This window comes from Phasianus colchicus, unplaced genomic scaffold, assembly GCF_987193195.1.
Source record: "Phasianus colchicus unplaced genomic scaffold, bPhaCol1.hap1.1 HAP1_SCAFFOLD_78, whole genome shotgun sequence".
Taxonomy (NCBI): Eukaryota; Metazoa; Chordata; class Aves; order Galliformes; family Phasianidae; genus Phasianus; species Phasianus colchicus.
The window spans coordinates 218,391-243,048 of NW_028325251.1; the positions used below are offsets into that span (position 1 = coordinate 218,391).

Sequence of the window (24,658 nt, forward strand, 5' to 3'; positions counted from 1 at the left end):
TATTTGAAGAAAACCTAAGGAATAATCCCTACTCTCTTGCTGTTTAAAAGCATGTTTAAGGTCTGAGAAAAAAATCAAGAGTTAACTGCTGGAATAATTCAAGATCTGCCCGTCCTGTACAGAACTCTGAGACTGTTCTCCAAAGCTAGAAAAAGCCCAGAACCAAGAGGACGATAGCCAAGCTGATGAAAGCAGGACTCTTTCTTGTTCACACAGTCCTTAGAAAGGCTCCCTCCGCATCTCTGAGTCCCCAGTCAGAGTTTATAGGCAACAAGTTTTACTCTCGCACTCAATTTCAGCAGATGTTCAGAGCAGATGTTTTCATGAGTCATGCACTAGTCCAGAAAGAATGTCTGTCCAATGCTTGGATCACCAAGTACCTACCGTAACAAAAAGATCAACTGTTCTGCATTGAATATAGTGACAAAGTTATTTACCTTTAAAGCCTCCACTTGCTGACAGAGCATCTGAAGTAAAGACTGGGCATCTTCTGCCCACTGAGGGAGAGTTTTAGGAGAAAACTGGAAAAAAAAAAAGAATGTACTGAACTTTGAGTTGTTATTCAAACGTAACGTTTCCCTGAAATCATATGGCTCATGTACCTTGTAGCTGTCAGTTGGTGAGAACAATAACTTCTTAGGAAATGGAATGGAATGTTTTACTCCTGAACCTGCAGCTTGAGAGATCTTTCTGGAGGAAAGATTCCCCTCTTCCTTCTCTTCAAATTCTCCAAGCTCCTGGATCACTGCGTTCAGCATTTCTGTTACAGTTTCAATAGACACTGGCAGCTGGAAAATTAATTGAAATGCAAGTCATGATTGCAATCCTTCCTCAGAGCAAGAGGCTACATTCTGAACTCTGGTAGAACAGCTCACAAGGCTTTCATTACAAAAAGACAGAAATGTTGTTAAGTTTTGTTCCTTGGTTTTGTATTGTTTTGTTTTGTTTTTCCTTCCCAGCAAAGCCCAACCTCTGTTAAAATTAATGTAAGAGGACAATTCACACAAGCCTGAATTCTACTTGGAAACTATCAACCACACTGAGAAGATAGTGGGAAAAAGCTGTTTGTTTACATAAAAATTGCCATTTGCAGGAGTCAAAACATTGCATGTTCTCGTGTTGTTAGAGAAGTTTCCCAGAATATATCAACCCACTGGAGTAAGGCAAGTTATTTGTCTGGGGGAACAAGTAAGTTTTCACTTGCCTTAAAGCAAAGGCTGCAAATGGTTTCAATTTGAAACTGTAAGCGACACCACTGCATCTCTCCAAACAAGATGTTGAGCAAGAATTACTTACTTTGTCAGCTACTGACAGAGCTGAGGAGAACTCATCAATGATCTTCGTTAGGTAGTGCTTTCTTTTAAGAAGATAGGTTTTGTGTTCTCCTTGTTCTTCTGGCAAAACATCACCATTCACAATCTCCTCTGCCTTTCTTTGGCAAAGCTAAGCAACAGCATTTGGATTAATAAGAATCAGTTGGAATGCAAGTAACGAAAGAGCATTTGGGGTAATGCAGGTTAGGGACCAACCTTGGCAAGATTCCAGTATGAAATCACATTCTTGATAGCTTCAAATGCTAGGAAGGCATCATCAGTTTTGCCTTCAACCGCATCCAGCACTGCAAATGCTATTCGTGCCTCTTCTTCATAGGCTGCAACCTGAAAGACCTACAACCAAAGCCAAAGACAAGTCATACCTAACATATGCGTGAATACTTGGAACAGCTAGTGCATGCCAACATCCAGGAAGTAATCAGGTATTATTCATCTTCCTCTAAGACAAGAAAATACTTTTTCAACAAAGTTGGTGCTAAGGGAGTTCAGTGTCATCCAAGCAGATACAGGTTCACATCTAAGAAAAGTTCTCAGAAAATATTTTTCCCCCTTCATCAGATACATTCTGATACTACCAAATCTCATCGTTAGCACAATGCAAAAAAAAAAAACAAAAAAAACCCACCAACAACGAGTACGTAACAAACAAACAAAAAAGCTCCAATGTAAATGTAAGTGTCTTATTTGCAGCTGGGATGGAACTGTTTCCTTCAGCGTGTCTGGTATGATGCGATGTTTTGGTTCTAGGAGAAAAGCAATGTTGAGAACACACCAATGCTTATAGTTCCTGCTAAGCATGTTGTACAGAACCAAGCCATTCTCAGCAAATAATCCAAGCAGCTGGGAGGGAACAGAATTAGGACAGCTGACTTAAACTGGCCAAAGGGGTGTTCCGTGCAGGATGACATCATGTTTAGCCATCTTCCAGGTTAAATCACAACCATAAGCTTGTATAAAGACATATAACCTTACTCCAATCTTAGATTGGTCAATCTGCACCTGAATGTCCACATTATGGAAACATTTGAAGAGAGGATCAGTTGGTTCAGGAATATTTTTGTTCTTTTTATTGTTTCCAAACTAATCAGGATTTTCTTCCAGTAGTAGACACTTCTTCCAATGTATTCCTTCTGATCACAGAAAATTTTCAGGCTGGTGCCCTGTTGAAAAGAAACTACCTCAACAAATTCAAATCAAGTCTTACTAACACTTATTCTTTCCTGGTGTAGTTGTTTTCTTGAAAAATTCAAGAATTGTTCTCTGACACTTGTGATAAATTTCAGGAGGTCTCTCTCTAGAGTTATCTGAAGTAACATAAAGACAGAAAACAACACTACAGTTCACTGTAATGTGAAGAGGTAGTGAGGGAGAGTGTACCTGATAGGTTGACTAGATAAAGTAACTTACCCGACAGAGTTAACAGCAGTTCTCAATAGTACCTTCTCATCTGATTTTGTTTACTTTGTGTGTTCAGTTTACACAAGGAGAGAAAAAACGGATTGTACACCTTTAAAAATAATCTTAGCTTGCTATATTTTGCAGGCTTCTTGCCCAGTGTATAACTAAGGCAGGCCGAAGGCCATGCTTCTCCAGTGTTTGCAGAGTACTTAATCCATGCTGTGCAAGCAACTTCAGTTTTGTCTCTGATTCTGGTCTGAGTATCAAAGGAAACAGTCCTCAATTAGTATTTTCTCTTTTTCTTCTATTCACGTGACTTGTTTGACGAAAACAAATAGCTAGTAGGTTCTAAACTAGCTCTAGTTTAGAAATGCTGTACATGAAACATTAAGCCCATTTACAGAAAGCTCGTATGCAGTAGGTCTCAAACCCCTACTGCAACAAAACATTCACGTCCAAAACAGCCCAACAAAGCAAACTAGTTTTACACAAACTATGGGAATCAATTCAGAAGCTGTCTAAAGGCTTGTTTCAAATATTTCTGAACTGAAGAATTCTTACATTGTTTTTTTTCTGCATAAGAATATGAACAGCATCCCACCAGGATGTTTGCTTCTCAGTATAGCACTGTTTGCACAGCAGCAACAGTAAGAAAGGAGGCTGATGTGTTTCATTACGAATATTAAATTTCTCTTGCAATTCTAAGTTGCTAGTGAATACCATCCCGAGTAGAAATACCTGTTTTTGTGAAAATAAATAAACAACAACAACCAAAAAATTAGATACCAAAAGAAATAAAGGAAAATAAAGGAGAAGAAAATAAATAAGAAAAGATAAAATAGCACTTAAATGCATTTAAGATGTACGAAAGTGCACTGACTTCAAGGTCCAACAGGCAAATGGATTCAGGAGTATCTGTCTCAAGTCTTGATGTTTCTTGCAGCAAGTGAAAAAGTTGTTTTTAAAATTGTCACATTGGGGGTAGCACCACTGCAAACCAAGCCACACAGGGTGCTGGAGACTACCAGCACACTACATTGTGCATTTGAACAGCACCTGTGCAAAAACAAAGCAGTAGCAAGTTAGTATCTACGTCCTAGGGAGGAAGGCTAGCGTCTGATCAAAGCTGGGTTTCATTCCAAGAGAAGTAAGGAGCTCTGAAGATTTCTCCCATCCTAGGAGCTTCCTAGCAACCTCTTCCCACCTGTCTGCCTTTGTCTAACAAGCTGGAACTAAGCATTTTGAAAAGCAGATGTAACACTCTTCAAGTGATTTCTCCATCTGTTTTGATTACACAAGTAACTTTTAAAGGAGAAATACCAACTTCACAGAAGTGCACAAGGCAAACATATTGGTACATTTGCTCTTTCTGTCAAGGCGAAAAATGGAGAGAACATCTCCAAGGAAGCACATAAAAAATTTAAACATGAACTTCTCCATTTTGAGGTATCAGGTTAAGCTGATGTATTATACAGACATCCTTCCCGTTTTTCTAAGTCTGTAAAGCTCAAGAGATCTACCATTTTCAGCAAAGAAAACAACCTGAATGCTTAATTTCTGTTTTGAATTCAGTTTTGTTTTTTACTCCTGCAAATATGCTTACATGGCTTTTCCTCTAATAGGGGAAATCTTTATCCCATGTATAATAAGCACAAGCCTTTGAGTGCTGTTGTTTTGGGTTTTTTTTTTTTTGTTTTGTTTTCATTTTTGTTAGTTTGTTTTTAAATACACATTACAAAATAATATAAAGAAACAAACCTCTTAGGAGAGACTGTAAAACTATAAACTTTTTTCCTTTATACCTACACGTATCTCTCTTTAGCTATGTCTATCAAGAAAAAAGGCCATAGTTGTTGCTGTAGTTATTGTTTTGTATCCTGCTAGATCATTTTAGATTTAATAATCTAAACATTTCTGAAAACTAACAGCTAGGTAGAAAACTACCAGTATTCTAATCTTCTCTCACTCAATTTCAAAGCCAGACTTCATCATCAAGTCTCAGCAATTCATCCTAGAGTTACTTCATTTTTATGCTTGGAAACTGCATTCTTGCATTACAAGATGTGCCTTCCTATTAACACTTCCTAGTGTTCAGACACAAAAGGCTAAGCAGACAGCTGAAGTGAAAATGAATCAAAGCAGACAAGAAGACAGCACTGTGGAAGCAGGAAGTGCATGAGAAATTCTTCAGAAGCAGGCGTGACAGTACCACCTCTCAGCAACAAGCATCAATGGAAGCTTCGTGCATATCACCCCCTTGCATTGATACACTGAACAGCTGTCACAGCCCCACCTCTTTCGTTGCAAAAGGAAGGAGCTAAAAAAGCTCCTCTGAAACAGTCGTGCTTCAGTTGAATTTAAGAAACACCTCTTACCATTATCATATTTATTAAGTTCTTCTTACATTGGTGCTCGTGTACTGACATTGCTTGTCTCATCTATGCCAAGGAAAGAGAAGCCCCCCTCCCAAAGAGGCTTTCAAATAACGTCAGTAAACCCCTTGTGTTGGCAAAAGATTCCAGTCTTTTTCAAGAAATTGTCCTTGCCACGGCTTAAGCTCAGCAACATATGACCTAGAAAACAAAAATGGGATTTCACATAAAAACACTGAAGGACAACCCCAACAGTGGGCTGCTCTTGCTACTTAAGGTTGGGAATCGAGCCGCTTAACTCTTCAAGTAACTATTCATAAAATTAAAAGAGATCTATGGAACTTTCTTAAGGATTAATTCTTATTACCAGACTGGCTTTTGCGATCACAAGCCAACATTTCCAGCTTGTCTTCTCCAGCGGGATCCCCTTTTATTAGTTTTGACTTTGGTTTAAGAACCTGGAGAAGAAAGGAGAGGATTTGTCACAGCTTCTTTACAACAAAAAGCAGATCACTTAGTTTAGTCTTGAACATTAGGAAACATATTCTTATTTCTAGCACAAGAGAACTTTAGAAATATACACTCATTCTGAAGGCACTCTGCAACATATCAATGAAGAAGACACAGTGAGTAATTTTGGCTACTGCCAATAGCTGTAAGCACACACAAGAGAAAGTAAAGTTCTGAACACCAGCAGTTGCACAAAATGGAAAATTAGTAGTATTTCATAAGGCAAAGAATTAAGACTGACTAAGCTCTACTGACTGTCTGTGAACAAGAATGTGGGAGATACTCAGTTAGCTCCTGTCCACGTCCTTTAAAGGCATGTGGAAGAGTAAGACTTAGTGAGGGGAGAGCCTTACAAACACTAATTAATCTTTGGAATATGGGTGTTCCGCACATGTACAGCAAGAGTGGTCAAGAACTGCATTAACTACAGGCAGAAAGTGAAAAGTGACTTACGTTGAAACTTTTCAAATAACACAGTGCTGCCAGTTGACACGCATCGCTCCACTGCACCTCACTGTTCTGGGCCAGTTTGAGCAGAAACGTCCCAGCATGCATGTATAGCTGTCCTTTCATTTCCAGGACGGTGTGAGACAGCTCCTCAGCTTCTCTCACATACTGTTTCACAGAGTGAAGGAGACGATCAAAGCTAGAAGGCAGAAAAGACTCATTTTCAACAAAGTCCTGGTAAAAGCCATCGCATGCTTTGGGTCAGTGTTATTTAACTGTGGACCGAGCAACTCGGTGATTCAACTGCTACTACCACCTCAGTTGTTTAAACCTGAGTTGCACAAGAAAGCAAGACAACAGCCTCAAGTTCCCAAAGCACTGACCTTCACTTATGGAAGTGAAATCAACTGAAGTCAGTAGAAGTCAGTATGAAAGAAAACATAACAGGAAGAATGGAACACAGAACTTCACCAAGAAATGGGCTACAAACATTGTTTTGCACTATTCCGGCCGTGCTGCAGGTGATATACCTTGAAGTCAGTTGGCTTAGCTGGCCTGACCAGTTTTCCCTGAAGAAGAATGCTCTTACTGGGGGTGGCCTTCTGCTTCCCATTTATATCTACAATTCTTCATCATATCATATCATATGCGGGTTGTGTTAAGCTGACCAGGACAAAACTGGTCCACAAATATCTGTGAAATCTGAATTAGATGCTGAAGTATAGAACAAAGTTCTCTTACTGAAGAGACAGAAGGCAACCGACCCAGGATATCACCAAGTCTTCTCCAAGGCTTGTAGCTTGGACAAATACATAGCTTGGGCTTCAAGCCTACTAAGAACCTTAGTACAGAGAAACTCCTCTCCTGTCCACAAACTGGTTACGCAGGGAAATTGATACCTGCTAGATGTTCTCTGACTAAGAAAAAAGTATTCCGTTCTGGACTTTTAAATACAAAAATGATAAAACAATACCTTTCAAGCACCTCTCTGCACTGACAGACATCTCCCAAAGCAAATTTCATTTTAATAAAGCTAGAATGAGCCAGTAGATGACTGCTTTTGATAGCTCTCCAATTCTTTGTATTAGATTCCAAGTCCTGGGCTGATTCAAGGTATTCCTAAAGAATAAAGTTCATCAGAGGAAGAGGAATAACCATCTTTCTGTGAAGGCAAGGATATTACTTCTCCAGGACACACTGCTACCTAACTCACTTTCACAGGTGAGGCATTAATGTATCTTTCAGCAGTGAAGTTCCAGGAACTCTTCAAACAGTTCTCTCCTTGATGAAGCTGCTATATCTAGCTTAGACTTGAAGTTAGAAAATATACAAGGTTTAACTTTAGGAAGAAAATCCCCATTAAACAATTGGCTTCAGTTGACTTTCATTTGGAGGAGTTACATTATTTGAGCAATAGCTGTCAGTGGAACGAAACTAAGAGACTGTGACCAGTTTTGAGGATATGGAAGATTATGACAGAATCAAAAGATGATTAAATACCTCAAGTGTCTTTACGACACAGAAACACCATTCCAAGCTCGTCTCCAGAGGTATTTTCTTCTCTGCCTCCTGAACATGGAGCACAGCATCTCGTAATTTACTGAATGAGTGGTACAGTGCAACCAAGTTTGATGTTAAGAGAGACGTCATCAGGTCTTGCATGGAATTCAGCTTGAGTCACATAAAAGAGCTCATTTCAGCCATCTTCAACTTTATATTCTTGTAACTTCTCCTATGAAACATGAAGGCAACATAATTAATTTTTTTTTCTGCATCAGTCTTTTCAACAACCACATCACCACTGTTTGCTCACCTCCACTACACAGACTACAGACTTGATGAAATTACTCCAACATCTTAGAAACAAGATAACAGGGAAAAAAACTTCAGAATGTGCCTCTTGTAGATGCTAAGTTAAGACTGTCAGACAGTTTGATTCAGAGACAGCACACCTTGTTACAGAATAGCTAGTCCGTATGAGAACTGTTGAATCACAGTTTGAACCTCTGATTGATCACCGCAGGTGAGCACTGAGTCAGCCCTGGGACTGCAGGTGAAGGCAATTCAGTTGTGTGACCACAAGGGATGGAGCCTGGCTGCACCTCTCCTAGACCCCATTTAAGGGCTGACTGCCACTGAGGAAGGATCTCTCTCTGGAGATCGCTCCTCATGGAGTTTCTTGTGAGCCCACAACATCAGTGAGCATTTTTTCATTTATCTCTGATTATCTTTCTCAACGTGATAACCTTACCAGCCTAACTTTTCTATATACTACATAGCATCTGTATACTTATTGACCATACACTAGTCCAAGTAAAACAAAAGAAAACCAACAGAAGCCCCTAAGAACCTCAATGTCATTGCTGCTGTGCTACATAAAACTAAGTGCCAAAGTGACACTGTATAACTGAAAGCATTTACACAGTAGTTGAGAATGACAGCACTTCCCACACACTTCATTTTTAAACTCAAAAAACTAAAAAGGAGTTTAGTCACAAGAGACACATCAGGTATTGCCTATCTAAGCTCAACTTCTTAGATATTATTACTAACAATTTCCTCACATTTTTGAACAGATAAACCTTAAAATGCATGTGAAAGTCCAGAGCTGTAATTTTCATGCAAGCTAGAAAAAAACAGCAGGCAGCAAAGAAATTAATATGTAATTGATTTAAGATTCCTGATTCTAAAATAATCTAGCCAAGGAAATATTGAGATGACTAGATGACATGAGAAGCTGGAATTTACCTTCAACCTTCAAGAGAGCAGCAGCATTCCCAGGGAGCAGCCTGGCAGCTTTCTCAACCCAGTATTTTGCTCTTCCATCACTGATGTCTTTATTGCAGAATAGCTCCACAATCTTCAGCACCAGATCTTTCTATACTAGGTTCAGATCCACAGAACACTAGTTTTCCCCATGCACAAGCAAGACAAAAAAAGGTTACTGGTAACTTGTATTATATTTGTATACTACTGGTAACTTGATCTTGCAATCCATATAAAACAGGAAAGAAAATGATGGCCATTCAACAGACCCAGATATTCCAACTACAACTCTCAGTAAATACTTTTTGAATTCACTGTGAAAAGGCCACCACTAGATTATAGCACTCAGATAACTGCTGGAATTCAGAAGAGAGTAAAAGAAAGAATGCCAAAATCAGATCCTCTTCCCCTACGGCTGCTTACTGCTATATGTAGGCAGCTGGACTATGACTACTTGTCTAACTCAGTATGGAGACTTATGGGAAAAAAGATGTCATCAAGGGCAAGAGCGCTTCACTCTGTTGGCAACAGGATTTTTCAACACATCCTCCCCCTGCCCAAAGCCTGATCGAAGGAATTTTGTCTGAGAAGTTCACATTCATTCACTTGCCTACTCAGCACTTCATTTGCTCTGCCCCTGTCTACCTCTGTAACAAGAACACCACCAGTAACAAACAAACAGTGTCACTGAAAAACACCTTTGGTGGAGTTTTCCAGTTGCAACTAGGTTACCATTATCCCTGCTAGGCAATTCCACAGCAGACACAGACCCTTAGTCCAAAGGGCAATGGTGAGACTATCACAGCAGCTACCAGACAGATCAAGTCAGGACACAAAAGAAAGGATCGACTGGAAAAATAAATTAAAAACAGAAGCCAATTCTATAAAAAAAATAATCATTTTTTAAGTACATCATAGACAGATTTAGCAATAAAAAATGTACATCATACAATTTGCCCACAAATAACACATTTTCTACTCTGGGTTTAAGGAATGCACTGTACAGGGGCATTGGTGCTGCATGAATGACTGCAGGCAGAGGTGTAGCAAAGTGAACACTAAACATTTCATCATTTAACGTAGAAAGCATTGAAAAAGAAAAATGACAATTTTCCCAACCTCTTTCCATCACCCATCACAGACATGGGAAGCACAGACAGATGGCCACTGGGCATGACGTACAGGGTCTTCATGACTGGGGCTTCAGGGGCTGGCCGTGGTCACTGTGGAGAAGGGAAGAGCGTGGTCAGCAGTCATGGAGACAGGGCACCTACTCTGGGCTGGAGCCCCTACAGCAGAGTTGCAGGGTTTCAGGCTGCACAAAATACCATTTGTCTCCTTTTGTATTCAGAGTGACTCAAAATCAAACCCCGGCAGTGTCACAGCCTGGGCAGAGCACTGCAAAGGAACCCTAAACCTGTCACCTCCCTTCCTAGACCATTCAGATCACTCAAAGAATCCTCGCTCCCTTCAGCAATCCCAGCCTCTCCCCAGGGGGCTAGGACCACAGGGCTCTTCCTTGGTCAAGAACTCTCCATCCAATTCTCAAAGCTCTCACACAGCTCAGACATCTTCAGCTTGGTCATACTAGCAGTGAAGTGCATGCACCCACCTGCCACAGCTTCGCAAGAAGGCACAACTCCCAGTGAATTATCTGATGGGCCAGCTATGTCACACTAACAGAAAGAAAAGAAGAAGAAAAAAAAACTGAGAGAGGGAGAAAAAAGGCCCTCACTCAACTAAGGACTTTGGGGCTCCCTCTAGGACACCTGTTATCTCAGCACAGTTCACAGTTACTTACAATGCACACAGCACCTACAAAAGCATCACGCTCCAACAAGCAAGGAAAACAAATCCACCATGCTGCAAAGGGCTCGTAGCTCTCACTAGGTGACGCCCGCTCCGTGTACAGAGCATGCACAGAAACTGCACCTCAGCTCTTCTACTTCTTCTTCTGCTTCCCCTGATGTTTCAAGCTGGTGCTACCCATGCCTGCTGATGATGCTTCACGCTCTGGCACAGCCGCCTGTAAAGCTTAAATCTGCTCTGCACCCTCGCTTAAAGTCACATCTTTTTCAACCAGTTCCAGTACTCTCAGAAGTAGAAAACCAAAGGGACGTTCCAGTGGAACAGCACTAGCTCAAACACCTTCCCTCGCTGCTGCTCCCAGGACCCCCAGCACTCCTTTTGCCCCGCCTGCACAACGCTTCTTTCTCTGTCCGCGCGCTCCTGGCAACAGAAATTCCACCAACAGCCCTCAACAAAACTGCTCTCTTCCAAACACTCAGGGCATCTAACGAGCCCACGCGGCGGCTGCCAAAAGAGCAGCTTCTGGAAGAGACGGGGACACTGAAGGCAGTAAAGAAGGAAAAAAAAAAAAAAAAAGAAAAGTCATTAAAGAGCAACAAAACCTGAGAACATCCCCTCAGTTGGCTAGAGACTGCTCTGCAAGCACACACCTGCCTGCCACTGCTAACCAAGCAACCACCTCCCGGCCTTCGCTTCACAAGCAATCACCTGCCTGCCTGCCACTGCTTTGCAAGAACCCATCTGCCTGCCTTTGCTAAGCAAGCACACGTCTCCCTGCCTTTGCTTCACAGCCATGCACCTGCCTGCCTTTTCGAAGCAAGCATGCATCCATCTACCTGCCGTTCCTTCATATGCACCTGCCTGCCTTTGCTATGCAAGCATGCACCTGCATGCCTTTGCTAAGCAAGCAAGCACACCCATACCTGCCTTTGCCTCACAAACGTACCCCTACCTGCCTTTGCCTCACAAGCACCTGCCCGCCTTTGCTTTCGATGCGTGCACATGCTTCCCTTTGCTCTGCAAGCACACACACGCCTTTGCTTTGCACACACCTGCCTGCCTTTGCTTCTCAAGCACATTCCATTCTGTGGCCCAGGAAGAGGTCTGTTCTCTCTTCATTACCAGTGCCTCTGTACACACTGAAAACCAGGAGGAAGAGGCCATGATAGAAAGTCAGAGAGATTCCTGGAGCACAAGGGACCGTTTCACAGGAACAAGCCCCCTGCCGTCTACGTGAACACTGTTCCACTCCTGTCAGCCAAGTCAGGGATGCCCCACACACATTCGCTTTCACTGTTAACACTCTCTCACTGTTAACTCACATTGTTAACTAGCAATAGGACTGGAGGGAACGGCCTCCATTTGAGCCGGGGGAGATTCAGGCTGGATGGTAGGAAATACTGCTTTTCCAAAAGAGTGGCTGGGCGCTGCAAAGGGCTGCCCAGGGAGTTGGTGGAGTCACTGACCCTGGAGGTGTTCGAGGAACGGTTAGACGCTGTGTCGAGGGACATGGACGAGTGAGAACTATTGATGATAGGTGGATGGTTGGACTGCTGATCTCGTAGGTCTCTTCCAACCTTGGCGATACTAGGATTCTGAGATCTTGCTACCTGGCCTACCGTGCCTGTTACCATCTTCCGAACCTGCCACTTCACACTGGCAGAAGAATTTCTCACCTACTTTCCTCCCTGCCCCAATGGGAGGAAAGGCATCATCTCCACTTGACAGGCTGGAGCAGTAGCACGTTGCACTTGTGAGTTTTTCAAGACCCCTTTAATCCCCAGAGGGAATAAAACTGCCCAAACAAAAAGGCTGCAGCGGGGCTCTCTCCAGCACACCTGTTGTCTCAGCACAGTTCACAGTTACTTACAATGCACACAGCACCTACAAAAGCATCACGCTCCAACAAGCAAGGAAAACAAATCCACCACGCTGCAAAGGGCCCCTAGCTCTCACTAGGCGACGCCTGCTCCGTGTACAGAGCACGCACAGAAACTGCACCTCAGCTCTTCCCCATTTATCCCCCCACCATTTCTACAGGCATCTAGAGACATTGTGCAAAGGTCTCACGGAGAAGACAGGATGTACAGGAGATTTCTCACTTCTCTGGTGCAAGAACACTGCTTCTCGAGATGAGAAATATTTTTCAAACAAGCACCAATCAACCATTGTAACTAACAACTGAAATAGCATTTCCCCTGAAAAAAAAAAAAAAAAAAAAAAAGCCTGTCCAAGGACCTCTCCTCACACACTTGCCAAAAAGGCCAAAAACATCATTCCACTAGGCAGGCTTACTGACAGAACAGCAGGCTTCCCTTCACCGTGCATCACGTGGACACAAACAGGCTGTTGGTGCAGGGAAGGCAACTTCACCTGAGCATCTCACCACAGACGTTCCCTCCGCTCTGCTTTCCTGCCAAGATACAAGGAGAAAAGCCACAGCTCATCCAAGCAACAACTGGAAACAAGTCCAGAAAATTCTCCATTCCAAAGCACTTCCTGGAGAGGTACAAAGGAGTCCGCCAAAGGGAACACGTGCTCACGCTGTGGCCTTCGGAGAAACACGCTGCCTTTGTGCTCCTGGTTCCCCAGGGCTCTTCTTCATCACCTTCTGGGCACAGCACAATAGCTTTTCTTGTACAAATCTAGGCCCTACGTACCTTCCTCCACCCCAAAATAAAGTCCGACATAGAGCTGCGGCGCAGAGATTGGATGCTGACAAGAGCACTAGAAGAGCAGAACAGGGGAAGAGCACATACAGACAAGGCAGAAATAAAGAAGAGCAGCAGAGAAGAAAAAGAAGAAAGGATGCAGGTAAGAAAGAAGGGCAGAAGATGAAAAGCGCAAGAGAGAAAACGGTTGGATCCAGGCAAGACAGCAGAGCAATGAGGAGATGAGCAGAAGAGGAGGAGAGCAGGAGAATAAAAGAGAGGATGAAGGTAAGAAAGACGTGCAGACGGGGAGAAGAGCAGAAAGGGAGATGAGCCAAGACAGCTAAGGCAGAAAAGCAGAAGTGGAGAGGAGCTGAAGAGAAGAAGAGAGAATACGGGTATGGCAGAAGTACAGAAGATGGGAAGACAGGACACGGGTCTGTGAGAAGCGCAGAAACGAAAAAGAACAGAAGGGAGGAAGAGAGCACAGAAGAGCAGAGAAGGAAAAGAGCTGTGAAGTAGAAGAGCAGAGAGTGGTCAGAACAGAAGAACCGTAGAGCGCAAGATGTGCAAAGAGGATACAGTTAAGTCAGAAGAGTGGATGAGGAGAACAAGAGGAGAAGAGAGGATACGGGTAAGAAAAAAGAAAAGCAGAAGAGGAGTACAGATGCAGGAGAGGACTCAGGATACAAGGAAGAAAGAACAGCAGATGAGCAGAAAAAAAGAGGATAACACTCAGGGAGAAGAGCTGAAGAGTAGATGAGGAAGAGAGCAGAAAGGGGAAGCACGGAAGAGGGAAGAGCAGAAAAGACAATGCTGTCTCTTCTGTCCTCGCTAGCAATGCCCCCAAGAGACAGCCAAAGCCAGGAGAAAAAGTCCACGGTTTAAAGTTAGTGATGTTCTCCGAGGCACAAAGGACCAGTTCACAGTAACAAGCTCGGCATACGCTGCACGGGCACTGACTCATTCCTGCACTGTTCTCAGCTAAACCAGGGCTGTCCCACAGAAATCCCTCCTTTTCATTGTTACCATAGGTCTAACTGGCCTACCACGGCCGCTACCACTTTCAAGAACTCGTAACTAATGCTGGCACTTTAAGTTCTTAGCCATGGCCTGGATAAACACAATTTTGGGCGGTGACGACTGGAAATCGCTTGGACGGGAGGGGAAACCATCCCTGGGGTGAGAACTCACTGCAGGGATGGCAAATCCCCACTGGGACGGGCAGACCCTTGGCAAGGAAGAGCACTGGGCTGCCAAATGCCCATCGGGATGGTCACTGATCATCGGGATGGGAAACAACTGGCATGGGAAGGATGTTTGGGTACAAAAAGTCAAACCATCGCAAGCCTGGGGGAAAGGGGCTGACCCCAACAGTCACGGAACCCCCCTGGGGGGAGGGGCTCCCCCAACTGCCACTCTCCAGCTGTCATGGCAGGTAAGGCAGCGGGCTCCCCCTGCTCTGATGCTCCAGCTGACCCCAGTGCCCCAGATCTCACCCCAGCGCACCAGATCTCACCCCTGTGTCCCTCGATCGCACCCCAGCACCCCAGACCTCACCCCTGTGACTCCAGATCTCACCCCAGCGCACCAGATCTCTCTCACCCCTGTGACTCCAGATCTCACCCCAGCGCACCAGATCTCTCTCACCCCTGTGACTCCAGATCTCAGCCCAGCACACCAGATCTCTCTCACCCCTGTGACTCCAGATCTCACCCCAGCGCACCAGATCTCTCTCACCCCTGTGACCCTCGATCGCACCCCAGCGCACCAGGTCTCTCTCACCCCTGTGACTCCAGATCTCAGCCCAGCACACCAGATCTCTCTCACCCCTGTGACCCCAGATCTCACCCCAGCACACCAGATCTCTCTCACCCCTGTGACCCTCGATCGCACCCCAGCGCACCAGGTCTCTCTCACCCCTGTGACTCCAGATCTCAGCCCAGGGCCCCAGATCTCATCCCTGTGACCCCAGATCTCAGCCCCGCGCACCAGATCTCAGCCCAGGGCCCAAGATCTCACCCCAGCACACCTGATCTCATCCCTGTGACCACAGATCGCACCCCAGCGCCCCAGATCCCTCTCCTCTCACCCGGATCTCACCCCAGTGCCCCGGCTCTCAGCCCAGCGCCCCTTCTGGCATTTCCCCACAGAGAGATTCCCTCGACGAGCGCTGACGGTGCCTCTGACACCCGACGCCATTTTCGCTGATGCGACTGTGCCGCCACCGGACCCCGCCTGGATGCAGCCCACCGTCCGCGGACCGATGCCGGTACCACCCCAACCCTCCCCTGTCCCCACTGCCACCTACCTGGCACCTCAGGCCTCTGTCTGGCCTGGGGGACCAGGTGTCTGGGGACAGGCAGCGCAGCTCCCACCTGGGGGGCTGCCCCCAACCCCGGCTCAGCTGCCACCTGGGGGCCTGACCCCAGCTGCGGGGCTGCACTTACCGGTGCTGCTGCTCCTACCAGGGGGGCTGCACCCAGCTATGGCTTCCCCCACCGCCCCTGCTCCCTGCTCGGGACATCCCCTGCTGGCAGGGACGCTGCTGCCCCAGCAGCCCATGGGGCTGTGGCCTGGGGCCGTGCTCCTCCACGGGGAGCCCCCGCAGCCTGCAGGCACCTGCCTGCCGCAGGCCCCCGCCCGCCCCGGCCCCCCCCCCGTTCTTTTGCAGGTACCCTTCCTGCAGCAGCAGGTGCTCCCTGTGCCCTGCACCCTGCCTGACACCTGGGAGGCGCCGATGGAGCCCTTCCAAGACGCCGTGGTGCTCTCGGAGGACCGGGGGCACCCTGCGCCCACCGACGTGTGCCCCCATCCCGCCACGGCTCCGCTCACCTGCAGCGCTGCCACGCTGGAACCAGGCGGTGAGTTCAGGGGCTGCGGAGCGGGCGGCACGCTGTCCGCACCGGCTGGCTGTGGGAAAGCTGGCATTGCTCCACCGGGGATGTTCTTGCTTTTCCAGCAGTGACAACGAGCGCAGACACCCCGGAGGACATCGCGGACGACATCGAGGAGCTCCTCATGTGGATCAACGAGGGTGAGTTTGGGGGCAGCACAACTGGCGGGGGGGTGTTCGCACCGAGTGGGCGCGGGAAAGCTGGCATTGCCCCACTGGGGATTTTTTCCTTTTCCAGAAGTGACGGCCAACACAGGCATCCTGGACGACACCGCAGACATGGATGACCTGCTCACGTGGATCAACAACGGTGAGTCTGGGAGCAGCACAGCTGCTGGGCGGCTGTCTGCGCCGAGTGGCCGTGGGAAAGCTGGCATTGCCCCACTGGGGATTTCTTCCCTTTTCCAGAAGAGAGACCCAGCACCAACACTCTTGCTGACGATGCGGAAATTGACCATTTCCTCAACTGGATTGATGGTGAGTTTGTGGTCTGCAGAGATGGCGGGTCCGTGTCCACACCGAGCTGGCGTGGGAAGGCTGCCATCATTGTTCTGGGGGATGTTCCGCTTTTCCAGAAGCAGCCAGCGCTCCGGACAGCTGCAAAAGCAAAGACCTGATGCAGTGCATCACTGCCACGGAGCGACTGAGCCCAGATGTCTCCAGCAGCTTCGACTCCTGCTCTTCCATCGCAGAGCTGCCTGACTCCCCCAGGGCCAGCAGGGAGCTCAGCAACGAGACAGATGCTGAATCTGGGCTCCGCACCAACTCGCTCCCGCAGAAGACAGCATCCCCGGAGTTGCCTGTGCCGACCCCCCTGGCTGCCCCAGCACCTCTGGCGCCCCTCACTGCACACCTGATGGCAGAGGTGCAGCGGAGGCAGCCCCGGGTGATTCTCACCCACCTGGCACTGCCAAACCCACTGGCTGCCCCAGCACCTCCGGCGCCCCTCACTGCACACCTGATGGCAGAGGTGCAGCGGAGGCAGCCCCGGGTGATTCTCACCCGTCTGCCACTGCCAAACCCACTGGCTGCCACTGCACCACCGTCGCCCACCGCGGCACACCTGATGGCAGAGGTGCTGCGGAGGCAGCCCCGGGTGATTCTCACCCGCCTGGCACTGCCACCCGGATGCATCTCCTGCCGGGTGGCAGACAAACACCAGGGGGACAGCATTGAGACAGCCAAGCGCCCCGTGCCTCCTTTGCCGCAAACTGGACGGCTCCTGGAAGAGGCGCAGCAGAAACAGCCCCGCGTGGTTCTCACGCGCCTCGCACTGCCACCCAGATGCATCTCCTGCCGGCTGGCAGACAAGCACCACGGGGACAGCACCGAGCCACCCAGGTGCCCAACGCCCGCCTGCACCACCACCAAACGCAAGAGCACCGGGCACAAGCAGCACGCTGGCAGCATCCCAGCCGCAAAGAGGAAGCTGCCGCGCTGCCAGGATGTTCCAGGCCACAAACATCGGCGCTAGGCAAAGCTGGCTGTGGCAGCACGGCGGCCAGCAGGAGGGCTCGGTGCCCATCACACCCCAACTCTGGCCCGAGCGGGAGCAGACCAAGAAACCAGCCCTCTTGGTGTAGCAGGAGACGTGGCCGTAGCCGATGAATATGGCTCCCTGTAGCCCTGGGCTCCTCGCTGGCCCCCACGACACCCAGAGAGCAGCGGCACTGTTCCAGGGGCACCAGCACCGGCGCCAGCCCTACCCCTCCCAAACTGCGCTGTCCACAAGTGGCGTCTTGGACTGGGGCAATGTGGGACTCTGAAGCTGATGGACTGCAAAAGTCTTGGACTGTCAAAGCTTTGGGCTGGGAAATGTTGCTTGGGGGGTGGGAAATGGTTGGGGGGTGGGAATGGCTGGGGTGGGGAAGCTTGGGGGTGGGAATCGCGAGTGGGAATGGGGGGGGGGGAGGGATGATTGCGGGTGGGAATTGCGGGTGGGAATGGCTGGGGGGAGGGAATGGCTGCGGGTGGGAATTGCGGGTTGGGAATTCTTGGGGTGGGGAATGGCTGCGGGTGGGCATTGCGGGTGGGAATTCTTGGGGTGGGGAATGGCTGCGGGTGGGCATTGCGGGTGGGAATTCTTGGGGTGGGGAATGGCTGTGGGTGGGCATTTTGGGGCGGTGGGATCTTTTTGGAGTGGGAAATGAAATGGCTGTACTGTGATATTGTTGGGGTGGGAAATGACTGGGGTGAGAACTGGCTGCGGTGGGAGATGGCTGGCATCAAAAGTTCTTGTACTCCGTAACTGCTGGCACTGGGGATGTGGGGAGGGGGAGGGACTTTTGTGGGGTGGCAATTCTGAGTGAGAAATTGTACTCTGATACAATGTTATACTCCAAAATCGTTGGAACTGGGAGGAAAGAATTACTGGGGTGGGAATTGGGGGGGCTGGGAAGTTTTTTGGACGGGGAGGAAACTGTTGGTGGGAGGGAGCGGGGGGGTGAGAACTTGATCGGGGGGTGGGAAACTGATTAGAGGGTGGGAATTTTAGGGGGTGGGATCAGCAACTATTGTTAGGGTGGGAAATGGTTGGGAATATTGTCATTTATTTACTCTTTTGTACGTTTAACTATTAAATGGTTTGCGTTCGCTTTGCTACACCTCTGCCTGCAGTCGTTCATGCAGCACCAAAGCCCCCCCAGGCCTCCGTGCCCACCTCTGGGGATGTTGGGGTGGCTGCAGGGAGCCAAGAGCTGCAGCTCCTCCACACTGAACATCTCTAGCACAATCGCTGCTGTCATCATCTCTGCTGCCTTGTTTTGTTCCTGGGGAAGGAGATGGTCACGTACTGAGCAATCGGGGTGTTGAACTGGGGGCACTGGGCAGTACTGGTGGCACGGGGAGGTCCACTGCGGGGCACTGGGAGGCTAGTGAGGGCCGCACACAGCACTGGGGTGGCTCCAGGCAGCACTGGGGGGCACTGACTTTGCACAAGGAGAGTCCAGACAACGCCGAGAGGCAATGGGACCTTAGTGGGGAACTGCAAAGAGCACCAGGGGGCACCGGAGAGCTTTGGACGGCACTTGTGGGGTTGGAGGGGGCTCAAACAGAACCCAGGTGGCACATTTTAACTAACCTCACTCATTTCCTCTTCTGCAACATCTCACCCAAGGCATTCAACAAGCCCTTTTTTCCATCGGGGGAGACTTTCTCCTTCTCTGGTGCGAGAACACTGTTTCTCGAGATGACAAATATTTTTCAAACAAGCACCAATCAACCATTGTAACTAACATTTGAACAGCCCTGGTCCCCTGGAAAAAAACAAACAAACAACAAAAAAAAAAAAGCAACCAAAAATAAAACCAGAAAAGAAAAGCCTGTCCAAGGACCTCTCCTCACACACTTGCCAAAAAGGCCAAAAACATCATTCCACTAGGCAGGCTTACTGACAGAACAGCAGGCTTCCCTTCACCGTGCATCACGTGGACACAAACAGGCTGTTGGTGCACGGAAGGCAACTTCACCTGAGCATCTCACCACAGACGTTCCCTCCGCTCTGCTTTCCTGCCAAGATACAAGGAGAAAAGCCTCAGCTCATCCAAGCAACAACTGGAAACAACTCCAGAAAATTCTCCATTCCAAAGCACTTCCTGGAGAGGTACAAAGGAGTCCGCCAAAGGGAACACGTGCTCACACTGTGGCCTTCGGAGAAACACGCTGCCTTTGTGCTCCTGGTTCCCCAGGGCTCTTCTTCATCACCTTCTGGGCACAGCACAATAGCTTTTCTTGTACAAATCTAGGCCCTACGTACCTTCCTCCACCCCAAAATAAAGTCCGACATAGAGCTGCGGCGCAGAGATTGGATGCTGACAAGAGCACTAGAAGAGCAGAACAGGGGAAGAGCACACACAGACGAGACAGTAATAAAGGAGAGGACAACTTCTATTGGTGACTGGTTTCAGCGAAATAGAAAAATTACACTTTGTTTTAGGGAAGCAGCCTTAGGAGTCGATTCAATCTTTTTGAGAAAGTGGGAAATGGAAAGCTTCTGTGGGTAAGAACCCACATTTTGAATGAAAGGATGTGTTTGATGTAGGAGAGACATCTACAGCTGAGTCAGCTGTAGAAACGGGACACCATGTAGAAGTGGAATGGCAAACGTAAGGAACTATGATCGAACATAGGAAGCTTGCGCTCCTCAAGTACTGCTTTGTTTCTGACACCAGCTGATGCAAGTGGCCTTCCCCTGAAGCTCAGCCATGCGGAAGGGCAGCGGAAGAAGACAGAACTTTAGAAGGCACCGACGAGAGGTACAGATACACAACAGCCACCTGGACTTGATGCACTGTCTTTCTACCTAGGTTTTCTCTTTGTTCCTTCCTGGGACACATCTCCTAAGCCCTAGCTGTACAAAAATGCAAGCAATCAGACAAAGAGATGGAAAAAGCAGGGGAGTTACCTTCCAAGAAAAGAGAGGAGGGTGAGCACAGGCAGCTTGAGACAGCGTCTCAGGAAAGTAGTGCTTTTCCTGAGGACTGCCCTGTGTCCCAGTTCTCCTTGCTATTTGTGCATGAAGCCCTCAGAAGGAAAACCCAGCCTCCTGCTCCAAGTAAGGGCATTGACCAAGCAGCCCCCAGGGCTCTGCCTGAAAGGAAGAAAAGGAAAAAAGGAAAAGAAAAAAAAAAGTAAGAAAAAGCATTGCAAAGCAACAGAGAAATAAGCATGAAAGAAAGAAAAAAATATTAAATAGCAAAAGGAAAAGCAAAGAAAATCCAATTGGAAAGAACAAAGAAAAAGAAAACTCTCTGGAAGGAAGAAAATAATGCCTTCAGGCATCTACCCTCTCGCCAGAAACTTCTTACGTCCAAAGAGCTTCTGCAGTGGGACCATGTGCAGGACAGCAGGCTTAACTCCTTAGGGCGCAAGGCCAAAAAAGCTTGGAGGCTGCAGCTCCAGGCCGCCACAGGATGTCACAGCAGCCATCACCCGGGCTCCCGCAACCTGTGTGCTGTCACAGTGCGTTTCCATGATGACGACGGGCCCCGCAGCCGCTCACCAGCCCCGCGCCTCACAGCAGCCCTGGAAGCAGACAAACTCAGCCTCATCCCGCTCTGGATTATGCTGAAGTGCATAGTGAAGTTCAGCATTACTGCTAATTGTGAAGGGTTACCCTTCTGCATTAGGTTTTAGGGTCACTATTTGGATTACGTTTAAAGGTGAAATGTTACCAATTTCTTCTAGTGCTAAGGTTTAAGGAAAACCCTTTAGGTTACAGGTGAGTGTTCGGGGCCAGTGTTTAGGATGAAGAGGTACCATATTAAATTAGGATGAAAGGCTTCCCTTTTGTGGTTTAACGCTTCTGATATTGGATTAGAGTAAAGGATTCCCACATGGGGGTATGGTTAAGGGCTACCCTCTTGTGTTAGTATTAAGGGCTGCCCTTTTTTGATTCGGGTTAAGGCTTTCCCAGTTGCATTAACAGTAAACGGTTACGTGCTATCCATTTGGTGAGGGTTACATATTACCTGTTTGCTTTAGAGTGAAAGATTTCAGGTTTATGCATTTGAGTTAGTGATATGAGTTACACTACAGAGTAAGTGGTAGGCATAAGACAGTTAACAGGCAGACAGTTAACCTGCTGGTTAAGGGTTACATTTTCCTAGCAGGCTTAAAGAAAACCCATTAAGCAGGAGGGCAAAGTGTTAACATTATTAGACACGATTACACGCTAAGCCTTTCTTCTTTAAGTTTGGGGTTAAGAGCTTCACATAGGGGATAGTGTTAAGACCAAAGGGCTCAACATTTGGTTTAGAGGCAAGACATCCTCTTGGGAAAAAGGAAAATAAACCAAAGAAAAGAACAGGAAAGAAAAGAATTAAGAAAATGAATAACAATAACAAACAAAGCAAAGCCAAGAAACATACTCTGAGAAGGAAAGGAATGCTTTCAGCAAAAAACAACATCATGCAAAGAAATGAGCAGGAAAGACAAAGGACCATCAGATATGAAACAAAGACAATGGAAAGCACAGCAAAAAGGCTCACTGCAGAAAAAGCAAAAAGGCTCACCGCAGAAAAAGCAAAAGGCAAATCAAAACAAAGAAGGAAAACAAACCAAAGCAAACCAAGATGAAGCAAACAATCCAAACAAAGGAAACAGATAAAAAAGCTCACCAATGCTTAGCCATGGAAAGAAAGAATGAAAACTGAAAAGCAACGCAGGGCCACGATACTAACAAAAAAACAAAGAGCAAACCAAAGCCAAGCAAAACCAGGAAAAATAAAAGAAAGACGAAGGACTGGGAAGCCAAGGAAAGCAAAGCTAAATCCCTTGAAACCCTCACAAACACAGGGGAATACGCTTAGGACAGAAAAAGTTAGTTCAAAGAACAGAAACAGACGGGGAACGAAAATCAACAAAACTGAAAAGAAACCAATGCACTGCAGTGCAGAAGGAGCAGGACACCAAGGCAGAAACAACAGAAGAACAACCAGGAAAACAAACAGAGTAAACCAACATCAACCCATCCAGAAGCAGCAGCAGCAACACGAAAAAGCAAAGTAAATGAATACATGGTCATGGCAAAGCAGAGATGACCACCGAGTCTGCAGGAGGCCAAAATCTTTGCATCCGTGCCTGGGAGGAGGAAGGGGTAGCTGCTGGGCATGCTGCTACCTCCACCAGAGATGAGCCTTCAGGGTCGCCAGCCCAGAAGGAGTCTGCGGCTGCCAGTTAGAACAAAGCATCTCTCTGCAGGAAGGCAAAACACTTGCTTTACTTAGTGGTAAAATAGTAGAAATGCAATAATACAACTATCTTTTACTGTAACTGTAAATCCCAGGGTTTTCGACCTGAATCAACATGCATAGAGAACAGTCCCATGAAAGAACAAACAGAAACCTGAACAGAAAAGCCCTGCATCCAATCCAGATGCCTGTTGAACTAATGCACAGTGCAAAACAGTTGGATTCTTCAGAGGGAAACACTGTCTTCAGCTGCCTCAGTTAAATCTATCCAAAATTATCTTGCAGGTTCTTAGTTCCTTACCATTCTTTCCTTCCCCACACTTCAAAACTACAAGCAGCTAGAACAACGTTCTCTGTAGAAATCCAGGACAGAAGAGTCCTGGTGGATCAGTATCAAGCCCATCTCACAGGAGGCCAACGCCCACTATTTCCTGTCTCATCAACACAGATCTTTGGCAGCATTCAATTGTCTTCCCTGTCATCAAAACCGGTATTTCAAAGCAAGTGAATCTAGCCTGTAAAAGCACATTTAGCCTCCTACAGCAATGCAGTAGTTTTGGGGATTGAGTTTGAGAACACATCTTTAGGCAAACACACCAATTTCCATGTGTCTGAACGTGCAGCCACCCCGACGCAGTGATCCTCCTTCCACAGCTGCAGACCCTTTCATTCCACATAGTGACCTCACAGGGGCAGAACGAACAGCTGTCTCCCTGCAACAAGAAGGAAACAAACAAACAAACAAAAAAAATAAAGGAGCACAGCCCCATGTCCAAGACTGTGTAAACTCCATGTATTCCAGTGACTGGAAGTAATCTGCAATATCAGCCTTCACCCTGGCATCACAGGCCCTTGTTGACCTATGACAGCAGTCTTGGTACAGGATTCATTGTGTTATACCCCGTTACCAAAGACATGATACCTGTGAGTGGGTAACACAACAACGGAGGTGAAGCCTGAGCCAGCAGTTTTCCTTACTGTCTCACTTATCTTCCTGAAAAATAGATAACCTCATTGCCCCTACTGCAAAAAGACATTTAGACACAAACTTCCATTCACTTTGACTGTGTTTGCAAGGATCTTATGAAGGAAAAAAATGGTTTCTTCTACAGTTAGCCAGAATAGGGGCTTCTTTGAAAGAACAACAGTGTGCAGACACTACTGCAAGCCCCCTGGCATCCTTCTGCTGTGCTTATGTAGCACCTGGAGCAAGCAGGTACTGTACAGCTTGTGAGGGATAACACTGCTCAGATAACAAGCGAGGGTGTGAGAAAACATGTCAGTAGGAGCAGTACACTCATAATGCAGCAACAAAGACCGGAGCACTGTGAGACAGGTAGCAGAGCGCTTTTGTTAGTGGTCAATGTTAACCCCATCCAGTCAGTGCTGAGCAGAATGGGGACAAAGGGTAGACTCCACAAACTGAAGATAATGTTTCCTCCTGGCTCAGCTATAATCATTTCTTTGGGTTTTTTTTTTTTCCTGTTCCTTGGTTTTGGTAAGATGCTAATAATTTATGCAAACTCCCCCATACACTACCAATTTCCATCCAAGGATGATATAAAGACTGCGATAAGCCCTTCTTCTGGACATACAATTTTAGAAACGAAATCTGTTAGAGATTTTGTGATGCAGATAGATATGGGCAATAAAAGCGGAGGCAGAGAAAAAAAGAGCTGGCTTGCATGGCAGCAGGTAAACAATGTACCCAGGAAAAACACTTGTCTGTAACACTCACACCTGTATCTCATCCCACATAAGACCCAGAACATTACAACTTTAAAGT

The 24,658-nt window shown here is 47.0% G+C and overlaps 2 protein-coding genes across 2 annotated transcripts in view; both read right to left on the minus strand.

Annotated features, from left to right (window-relative positions):
* LOC149911611 (RANBP2-like and GRIP domain-containing protein 8) overlaps positions 1-5,158 on the minus strand; it is a 21,304-nt gene extending 16,146 nt beyond the window's left edge. The window contains exons 1-6 of the mRNA XM_090133576.1: positions 5,108-5,158; positions 2,307-2,414; positions 1,530-1,667; positions 1,297-1,443; positions 603-788; positions 438-521 (exon numbers count right to left, since the gene is read on the minus strand). Coding sequence (XP_089989702.1) covers positions 438-521; positions 603-788; positions 1,297-1,443; positions 1,530-1,667; positions 2,307-2,414; positions 5,108-5,158 — 714 coding nt within the window. The remainder of the gene's footprint in view (positions 1-437; positions 522-602; positions 789-1,296; positions 1,444-1,529; positions 1,668-2,306; positions 2,415-5,107) is intronic.
* Positions 2,503-23,523, minus strand: LOC149911612 (ranBP2-like and GRIP domain-containing protein 3). Its single transcript, XM_090133603.1, has 11 exons — positions 23,470-23,523; positions 9,947-10,050; positions 8,810-8,966; positions 7,562-7,793; positions 7,035-7,180; positions 6,068-6,260; positions 5,472-5,562; positions 5,108-5,305; positions 3,613-3,788; positions 3,294-3,470; positions 2,503-2,988 (listed from the first exon to the last, which is right to left on the minus strand). The coding sequence occupies exons 4-8, from the start codon at positions 7,721-7,723 to the stop codon at positions 5,211-5,213; spliced, it is 687 nt and encodes a 228-aa protein (XP_089989729.1). The 5' UTR covers positions 7,724-7,793; positions 8,810-8,966; positions 9,947-10,050; positions 23,470-23,523; the 3' UTR covers positions 2,503-2,988; positions 3,294-3,470; positions 3,613-3,788; positions 5,108-5,210.
* Between the last annotated feature and the right edge of the window lie 1,135 nt (positions 23,524-24,658).